Raw genomic sequence first — 10,622 nt, 5'->3', positions numbered from 1 at the left:
TATACGCCACACACATCCCTAAAAGGGAGCGTAAGCGAGCACTCAGGGACGTCTATGTGGTAGAGCCAGTCGCCCCTAAATTCAACCCATGGTCGTCATTTCCGATCACCTTTGATCGTCGAGATCACCCAACTAGTATCCGTCATGGCGGCTCGGCCGCATTGGTCCTCGACCCAATCATCGACGGATTCCACCTGACACGAGTCCTAATGGACGGTGGTAGCAGCCTCAACCTGCTCTATCAAGACACAGTGCGGAAGATGGGCATTGACCCCTCCCGAATTAAACCAACAAAGACTACCTTCAAAGGAGTCATTCCAGGCGTAGAGGCCCGCTGTACGGGCTCAATCACGCTGGAAGTGGTCTTTGGTTCTCCGGACAATTTCCGAAGTGAGGAGCTAATCTTCGACATCGTCCCCTTCCACAGCGGCTACCATGCACTGCTCAGACGAACAGCGTTTGCCAGATTCAACGCAGTGCCACACTATGCTTATCTCAAGCTCAAGATGCCCGGTCCATGAGGTGTCATAACAGTCAATGGCAATACGGAACGCTCCCTACGAACAGAGGAGCACACCGCCGCCCTAGTAGCAGAGGTACAGAGCGGCCTTCTCAAGCAGCACCATAGTGCGGCTGCCGAGCCCCCGGACACCATCAAGAAGTTCCGAACTACACTGCAGCAGGACAGCAAGGCTCGTCAAGAGCTCGCCTAGCAATTTGGCCTTTGTCCCAGTCCCGGTGAAGTAGTGGCATTCGTACCACGCATACATAATTACGCACTCGAAATTCCATGGACGTCGACGGAGGCACAAGCTAACCCGGGATCTATAGTTCGGCTAGACTGACCCTGGACACACTTTTCCTCTCCATTTCAGGTTCCTTTTCTCGCGAGCCTGATCACCAGCCCCTTCGAAGGATTGGCATACAAAGGGGGCATGCAGCATAGGTGCCTAGGGTAACCTCCATACGTTCTTCTTGACAGTATTTTTACTTATTTCCCAGAACCCGCACGCTGCCCCTTTCTTGATCCCGGCATGTTAAATAGCACGGGTGCTTATCGCACTATTTGTATAAGATACGCCTTGACGTATCCATTCAGTTATAATAAAAATGATTTGCGGACCAGTTTCTGTGGTTTTCGCTTCTTACTTCATTTTATTTCGATCTGCTTATCAGCTACATCGGTACTCTTTTGTACGTTTCATATTCGCCAGGGGCTGCTTATCGCCCCATAACATGGCAACAAAGTCCGAACACTTCTTGTATAAAAGTTCGGCACCCCGAAATTTAGCATTATATGCATTGGCTCCGAATCATGTCTTTGGTCAATAGTTGGGTTGCCCGGCTCCTGTGCTTGCTACCCTACGTTCCGCTCTATCGGCTAGGGTAGTAAAGGGAGAACTGCTGCGATTGTGCCCTGGCCTTGACCGGATGAGCACCTCAGTAGAGAAAGCCGAAAACTGACTGTCATGATAAGGCGAGAGCCGGTCAGCTGTTCGAGGGTTACAAAATCGTTGGAGATTTCTTCCGCGTCACGCGAAGGATCGGCACTTCCCGATCAGATGCTGACAGCACCCTGGCATGGACCAGGGGCTGTGCACATGCTTAATTATAAAACTCCTATGCCTAAGTGAGGGCGTTTAAGCCGTACAGTCTGATTACCTTGTTCGTTGCGCTAAACAACTCCTCCAAAGGACCATATAATTGGATCAAGATTGTTTAGATCCCATCCCGAACACCTCCGTACTACTTACGTGAGGGCAGAAGCCGACGACTGGCCAACCCTCAGATTGCATATAATACGGCCGCACAGGAGGAAACAATTTAAAGCATAACGAAATTACATTACAAAACAAGCTCTGTCTTTATAATACAAGGCAAAGGTCCAACATGAATGCATTCATTCGAAAATAACGTCCTGCGAACATTGAGCTGCCACAAGTCGAGACCCTTCTATGGCATCCGCAAAATATTTCTCGGGTGTGCGGTGCTCCTTGCCCTCCGGCTGCCCGCTGGCCACTTCAACAGCGTTCATCTTCGCCCACCACATCTTGCAGCGAGCAAAGGCCATGCGGGCACCTTCAATACATGTAGAGCGCTTGACGACGTCCAGCCGCGGACAGGCTTCCACCAGCCGCCTCACGAGTCCGAAGTAGCTGCCAGGTATAGCTTCGGCTGGCCATAGCCGGATTGTCAAATCCTTCATGGCTAGTTTGGCCACCCTGTGCAGCTCCACCAGCTGCTTCAGCTGATCGGTGAAGGACACGGGATGCTCTGGCATCGCATACTGCGACCAGAATAGCTTCTCTGTAGAACCTCCTCCTTCGGCTCGGTAGAACGCCGCAGCGTCTGATACGCTGCGTGGTAGATCCGCAAAAGCTCCTGGGGAACTCCGAACCCGAGTTAGTAAAAGGTACTGCCTCTCCGCATACTTGCTTTGCATCTTAAAAGCCTTACCCGCCGTGATCTTCCTAGCCTCCTGGATCTCCTGGACGACGGCCTGGGCCTCATTCCACGCGGTCTCCGTGCCCTGACGAGCCTTGGTGAGTTCGGCCTCCTGAGCCGACGCATCATTCTCCAAGGTCTCACATTTTTTCACTGCATCTTTGAGCTCCTGCTGGATTTCCTTGACACGGGCCTTGAGCTTCTTACAGGCGGCTTGCTGCTGGACAGCCTTCTCCTCGGCCTCGCCCAGGGCCTTCCTCAGGGCCTCGACCTCGGTCGTGGCTCCTGCATACATTTCGACACTACAGTCAATACAAAGTGTCTCCGCTTTCCGAACACACAGCAAGACGTTACCTACCTTGCTTCTCCTGCAGCCGCACTTTAACCTCGCCGAGCTCATTCTCGGTCCGCTCCAGCCTCCGCTTCAGTTCAGGGACTTCGGCAGCATGTGAGGTCGTGGCCAATAGCGAGGCCTGCTCATGCATACATATCACGTTAGTCTCCTACACTAGAGGATGGATCCTCTGTTCGGTTCCTCTTACCGAACACCGGACAGTGTCTCAGGGGCTACTGACTATATGGGGTTTTTTCTTTGTCACTTACCTCGAAACCTGTCAACAGGTTGCTGCAGGCTTCATTCAGTCCACTCTTGGCGGACTAAACCTTCTCGATCACTGCGCTCATAAGAACACGGTGCTCGTCCATAACGGAGGCGCCTCGTAGCGCCTCCATCAGGTTATCCGGCGCCCCTGGATGGACAGGGACCACCTGCGGGAACGGTGCACCCCCTCCTTCAAAGGGGGCTGCCCGCCCGACTCCGGAGCCATATGGGTCTCCGGAATCGTATTCGGCTAAGGGCCAAGCTGGATGCGGCCCTCTTCGCCAGTCTCCATGGGGATCGTCTCCTCCATGTGTCCGGCAGTGGAGGCTTCGCCTCGTTGCGCCTCCCGGACAGCGTCCTGGGTTCCTCCCCGGCTCGGATCGGCCCTCCGAGACAGCACCTCGGTGTCGTCCCCGGCCCCGGGGGAGTAAGCAGGCGGTGGCGACTGGCTCGCCATCTCCAACGGAGCCAACGAAGTTCCAGACGAGGATCGTTGGATTAGGTCGCGGGCCGGACTGCAATAGTACAGCTAACTACATCAAGATAATGGAGAGAAAGAGCTGGGCGGGCGCATAAATAAGCCATGTCACTTACGATGCGGCCTGGGGCTTTGTGCGGGGCCGTCGTTCCGGACTACTGTCAACGTCCCACGCGGTGTTGGCCGCCGGAACGCCCTTCCCCTTTTTGGGCGCCTCCGCCTCCAGATGCGCCGGAGCCGCCCTCTTCTTCCTCCTCTCCCCAGGGGGAGGATTGTTTTCTTCCTCCTCCTCCTCTTCCCCATCGTTGTCCTCAGGGACAGAGGAATGAGTTTCGTCGTCTTCGGACGCCGCGTCCGAAGTACCCTTATGATGGAGGCCACTCTTGGCCCCCTTTGCCTTCTTCTTGGCCTTCTTCTCCGGTGCCTTATATGGCGCCGGTACTAGCATCTCCGCCAAGCGCGGGATGACTGGTTCTTCGGGCAATGGAGCTGGACAATGGATCTGCTTCACCCTCTCCGTCCAGTCCTGAAAGAGCAACAATAAAAGCTCAGAAATCATCCTCGAAACAATTAGGTTGAGGACGCATTCGAAATAACATACCTTGCTGGCGGGGTGTGTACAATCGTGACCACGGTCTGAATTTGTGGCGGTGGTTTTTCATTGCCCTTGAAGAGCAATTTCCATGCGCCTTCATACGTAGTCTCGAAGAGCCTCGCCAGGGTCCGGTGCTTCTTTGGATTGAACTCCCACAGCGGGCGGCTTCGGCGCTGGCATGGAAGGATCCGGCGAACTAACATCACCTGGATTACATCCACAAGCCTGATGTTCTTGGCTATCATGCTTTGAATGCGCGTCTGCAACGCTATTACCTCATCGGACGAACCCCAATCGGGACTCTTCTCAACCCAAGAGGTGAGCCGCATAGGAGCGCCAGAGCGGAATTCGGCAGCCGCGGCCCAGGAGGTGCCACGGGGTTCTGTGATATAGAACCATTATCTCTGCCACTCCTTCACTGTCTCCACAAAAATACCTTTCGGCCAGGAGACGTTGGGCAGCTTGCTCACCATGGCTCCTCCGCACTCCGCGTGCTGGCCGTGTACCACCTTCGGCTTCACGTTGAAGACTTTGAGCCACAGCCCGAAGTGAGGGTGGATGCGAAGGAAGGCCTCGCACACGACGATGAACGCCGAGATGTTGAGGAAGGAGTTTGGGGACAGATCATGGAAGTCCACCCCGTAATAATACATCAGCCCGCGGACGAAGGGATGGATGGGGAACCCCAGCCCGCGGAAGAAATGAGGGAGGAATACTACTCTCTCGTGGGGCTCCGGCGTGGGGACGATTTGTCCCTCGGCAGGCAAGCGGTGGGCGATTCCCTTCGCCAAATATCCGGCCGCCCGGAGCTCATTAATGTCCTCCTCCGTGACGGAGGAGACCATCCACTTGCCCTGACCACCGGATCCGGACATGGTTGCTTGAGTGGAAAGGAGATTGGAACTTGGGCGCTGGAGATCGAGAAGGTGGAGACAGAAAGAAAGCGTGAGAAGAGGAATGGGGAATCCCTATCTCCTTATAAAGGCAGCCAATATTAAACGCCCCCTCACTCGCCTTGAGATTCGCCAATTCCCAAGGGCTGTGTAAACGGCACGGTTGGGTTACCCATGCCCGCATTGATGAGAATCCCGCAATAAAGGGACACGATCTCTGCTTCGACAAGACATGCCAATAGCAACCACGTCTCGAAACGTGGGATGGCAGATGAAAAGCGGTTCGAGATTATGACCGGACAGACGCGATGTCGTGTGGTGAAGAGCTGTCAACAGATTAGATTCGTGCAAGTATTATATTCTCTCTGCGGTTGTGTGTGGTGTGTGTGACAGGTCCGGATACAATCATTACATCTGAAGACCATCTTGGAGTTCGGAAGAAGGGGAACCCGCCTTGCAATGCCGAAGACAATCTGCGCTCCGGACTCCTCGTCATTGAAGCCAGGTTCAGGGGCTACTGAGGGAGTCCTGGACTAAGGGGTCCTCGGGTGTCCGGCCTGCTATCCATGGGCCGGACTGATGGGCTATGAAGACACAAAGGCCGAAGACTATACCCGTGTCCGGATTGGACTCGACTTGGCGTGGAAGGCAAGCTAGGCGATCGACTATGAAGATTCCCTCTTATGTAACCGACTCCATATAACCCTAGATCTCTCCGGTGTCTATATAAACCGGAGAGCATAGTCCGGATAGGACAGATTCATTACCATATACTCATAGGCTAGACTTCTAGGGTTTAGCCATTACGATCTCGTGGTAGATCAACTCTTGTAATACTCATATTCATCAAAATCAATCAAGCAGGAAGTAGGGTATTATGTAACGCCCATGATGCGGCTATATCTCCCACGTGTCGAGGCACGACTTAGAGGCATAACCGCATTGTGGTTTTGTCGCAAGAAGGGTCATCTTCACACAATCCCATGTAATGAACAAGAACGGGATAACGAGAGTTGGCTTACAATCGCCACTTCACACAATACATAAATTAATTCATACATCATCCAAAATCCACACATAGACCGACTACGGTCAAATCCAAATGAAAATAAGATAACCCCAAATGCTAGATCCCCGATCGTCCCAACTGGGCTCCACTACTGATCATCAGGAAAAGAAACATAGTAACGACCACGTTCCTCGTCGAACTCCCACTTGAGCTCGGTTGCGTCATCTGCACTGGCTTCGTCGGCACCTGCAACTGTTTTGGTAGAATCTGTGAGTCACGAGGACTCAGCAATCTCACACCCGCAAGATCAAGACTATTTAAGCTTATAGGAAAGGATGGTGTAATGAGGTGGAGCTGCAGCAGGCACTAAGCATATATGGTGGCTAACATACGCAAATGAGAGTGAGAAGAGAAGCAACGCAACGGTCGCGAAGCTAGAAATGATCAAGAAGTGATCCTGAAACTAATTACATTCATGCATAACTCAAACCGTGTTCACTTCCCGGACTCCGCTGAGAAGAGACCATCACGGCTACACACACGGTTGATGTATTTTAATTAAGTCAAGTGTCAAGTTCTCTACAACCGGATATTAACAAATTCCCATCTGCCACATAACCGCGGACACGGCTCTTGAAAGTTTATACCCTGCAGGGGTGTCCCAACTTAGCCCATTATAAGCTCTCACGGTCAACGAAGGATATTCCTTCTCCCGGGAAGACCCGATCAGTCTCGGAATCCCGGTTTACAAGACATTTCGACAATGGTAAAACAAGACCAGCAAAGCCGCCCGATGTGCCGACAATCCCGATAGGAGCTGCACATATCTCGTTCTCAGGGCAACACCGGATGAGACATCCTACGAGTAAAACCAGACCTCGAGTTTCCACGAGGGGGCCCTGCAGTCTACTCAGTTCGGACCAGCACTTAGAGAAGCACTGGCCCGGGGGGGTTAAAATAAAGATGACCCTTGAGTCTGCAGAACCCAAGGGAAAAGGGGATAGGTCGTAGCAAATGGTAAAACCAAGGTTGGGCCTTGCTGGAGGAGTTTTATTCAAAGCGAACTGTCAAGGGGGTCCCATAAATCACCCAACCGCGTAAGGAACACAAAATCAAGGAACATAACACCGGTATGATGGAAAACTAGGGCGGCAAGAGTGGAACAAAACACCAGGCATAAGGCCGAGCCTTCCACCCTTTACCAAGTATATAGATGCATTAATTAAATAAGAGATATTGTGATATCCCAACATATCCATGTTCCAACATGGAACAAACTTCATCTTCACCTGCAACTAGCAACGCTATAAGAGGGGCGCTAGGAAAGGTGGGTTAGAGGTTTGACATGGCAATATGGGAGGCATGATATAACAAGTGGTAGGTAGCGCAACATAGCGATAGAGCGAACAACTAGCAAGCAAAGATAGAAGTGATTTCGAGGGTATGGTCATCTTTCCTGAGATCCCGCAAGGAAGAAGAACGAGTCCATGAAGAAGACAAACGGATGTAGTCGAACGAATACTCACAACTCCGGAACGAAACCGAAGGTAACGAGAGAAGCAACCCGGAAAGAAACAAACAACATAGTAAACGACCACCACATACACATGGCATGATGCATAAACAAGTATGATGCATGTCCGGTTTAATGAGGCATGGCATGGCAAAGTGCAACAAACAACACTACAAATTAAGTGGAGCTCAATATGCAACGAGTTGCATATTGATGAAACACCACATCAATTATTTAGTTCTCTCTCGGTTATGTACCCAACAATATTAAATGTTGATTGACATGGCAAGAGGTGAAGCATAAGTAAACTAACTATTTAGGCAAGTTTAAATGAGGCCGGAACAACAAATAACAATTCCGGAAAATCCCCATTTGCATATTTTAAATTTGGTACTGTTCTGCCCTAAACACAATTTTAATGTTGTTAACCAGCAAAATGAAGTGCACCATGTTAAACTAGGCATTTTTCTACCCCATTTACATATAAAGTTTATTAAATTCCGAGTTATGGTTAATTAGTTATGAAATAAATCATTTTAACATGGCATTTATGCAAAATTAAACAAACAACATTTTAAACATTTTAAACATGGATGCAAGCAGCATATTATGAAACTAGATAAAATTCTAAGCATTTTACATATATAAGTTATTTACATATGATGCACGATTCTGGAGTTATTAAATGCAAGATCTAGAGGGGCTATTCTGCAAAATTGGCAGTCTCGGGATTAATAGGCAAATTCGTCCAGAGCAGGAAAAAACATGACAGGCCGAATCTGATGGAACTAGGCTGCTCACCATGGGCTGAGGCCCAGGTCGGTGGAGGGGCGGCTGGGCTGAGGAAGAAGGCGCGCTGGGCTGGGCCTTGGCAAAAGCAGGCCGGCTGGGCTGGTTGGATCGAACGAGGGGAGGGGGCGCGGTCAACGCGGCCGTCGCGACTGCAGTCTCCTCCTCTCGAACAGAGGCAGGAGCGGGACTGGCGCTGGTCGTCGTCCCCGCACGCAGAAGCAGGGGAGGCCGGCGATGAGGGCTTGGCGGCGCACCAGGCGAGCTGGGGACGCCGGGATCTGACGCAAGCCGGAGGCGGGACGAGCAGGGCGACGCGGATCCCGTCGATCCCCACCGAATTGGAAGACTGGCGGAGTGTTCGGCGGGGAACCTGCAGGGCCATGGCGAGGCAATAAATTCAGAGAAGTGGCAGGGGGGAGGCTAGAAATAGGAGAAGGAGAGGGACGGACAGAGGGAGGCGGACCCGATGGAACTCGCGCTCCGGCGAGCTACTGCTCGTTGCCGGCCGGACGGAGACGGGTGGCCTCGGGACGACGGGGACTCGTCGGGGCAGGGAGGTGCGGAGCGGCGGAGAGGCGCAGGGCTTGATGCACGACGGTGGCGCGGGGACTAGCTTGGTGGCCGGAGACGCGGATCCGGGCCAGTTCGGGTCGGGGAGGCGAGGTAGCAGGCCGGCGTGGAAGAACTCAGGCGGCCATGGCATTTCCTGCCAGAGAAACGAGAGGGAGACGTGAGAGAGAGAAACACGGGGAGGAAGGGAGATACAGGGGAGGAGAGGAGCGAGATGAGGCCGGCAGCATGACCTGCTGCTGCTGTGTTCGCCGGCGGCGTGGGCGTGCAAGGCGGCGGGGAGGCGCTGGTTGGAGGGAGTGGTTGGGCGGCGGCGCAAATCGAGGGAGGACGAGGGAAGCAGGGGAGATCCAGGAGAGGAGTGGCGGCTGCGGGTTGGCTCGGGATGGATCCCGAGGGAACCAGAGACTGGCGGCGAGGAGGAGGATCCCTAGAAATTAGGGATTTGTCTGATGATTGCACTGCTATTTATAGTAGGTGGGTGTGGGTAGGGTTATCTCGTCCCTTCGTTTGTAACCGGACGGACCAAAATAAATAGGTTAGGAAGTCCAATAAATAAAACGAAGATATCTTAGGGATACTTGAGATGATCCGGACCCAACGGTGACAACTGTCCGGGTTGAGTTCGGGGAAGTTTCGGACACGCACGCAAAAGGGGGTAAGGCGGTCACGGACAAGAGGGAAGCGAAAACCTGATGGGACTCAGAACGGTCAACGAAAGAAAGGGGGAAACGTGGCAACTACGAGCGGATGCAAGTTTTGAAAACATGACGGCAACGGAGTACTGATGCAATGCGAATGATGCGATAATGAATGCAACAAACAAACAAAAACATGACAACAACGAAAAACATGGAAGCCGTCTGGAGCATCGGTCTCGGGGCGTTACATATTACCTCCATAGAGAGGGCCCGAACCTGGGTAAATATCGTGTCCCCCGTCCCCTGTTACCATCGATCCTAGACGCACAGTTCGGGACCCCCTACCCGAGATCCGCCGGTTTTGACACCGACACCCACCACCACCGTCCACCAGACGAGCTTTGCTCGCCGGCTTCCTCCGACGGCAGCGGGGAGATTGTTAGGAAGAGGAGTCGGCAGCACCGATGGCTAGGGTTTTTCTGAGCCGCACCCCTGGGAGCAGCACTGGCGAGCAATCCTGTCTATTCACTTTCCTATTATATAATTAACTATTATATGAGTAAATTATTAGGTTGTCTATACGTGACGTGACAACTTTATATTAACCTTGCTTTTAAGATACAACCGCTCTCTTTCCTTATTAAACATGTTGTCACATCAGATCCATGGAACCATGCTAAGATATAAATATTTGAAGTGCCCCTGTGTAGATGCAAGTTTTCACCCACAAGTGAGTAACAAAACCAAGGGCACGATTGGAGCACTGGTTTCATCTCAACGTCTGCTGTGTCATTTTTTTTCTTTTTTTACAAAACAAAGGCAAAAGATTTGCCTCGTTGATTAATTAAGAAGAGGAAAATTACCTGTTATGACCAAAAACCGGGCAAAACCCACTACAAACCAACCACATGTGAACTACTCACAGAAGCAATCCCTAGAAGCAATCCCTAAGTGCATGATCGCCCCGACAACCATACCCAACATATAGCAACCACCAACCCTCACACTGCTACATCGCAAAGAAATCCCAAATAAGAGTACCTCGGCCGAAGACAGCGGGCACCAGCAAATCCACGGAGACAAGC

The 10,622-nt window shown here is 52.0% G+C and overlaps 1 protein-coding gene across 1 annotated transcript; it reads right to left on the bottom strand.

Moving 5' to 3' along the window:
- Positions 1–8,237: 8,237 nt before the first annotated feature.
- On the bottom strand, positions 8,238–9,198 carry LOC123096993 (vegetative cell wall protein gp1-like). The gene is made up of 2 exons (XM_044518772.1): positions 8,790–9,198; positions 8,238–8,696 (listed from the first exon to the last, which is right to left on the bottom strand). Exons 1-2 carry the CDS (start codon positions 9,027–9,029, stop codon positions 8,238–8,240), a joined length of 699 nt encoding a protein of 232 aa, XP_044374707.1. The 5' UTR covers positions 9,030–9,198.
- Between the last annotated feature and the right edge of the window lie 1,424 nt (positions 9,199–10,622).

This window comes from Triticum aestivum, chromosome 4D (genome assembly GCF_018294505.1).
Source record: "Triticum aestivum cultivar Chinese Spring chromosome 4D, IWGSC CS RefSeq v2.1, whole genome shotgun sequence".
Classification (NCBI taxonomy): Eukaryota; Viridiplantae; Streptophyta; class Magnoliopsida; order Poales; family Poaceae; genus Triticum; species Triticum aestivum.
This window is presented reverse-complemented; position numbering and strand designations above follow the sequence as displayed.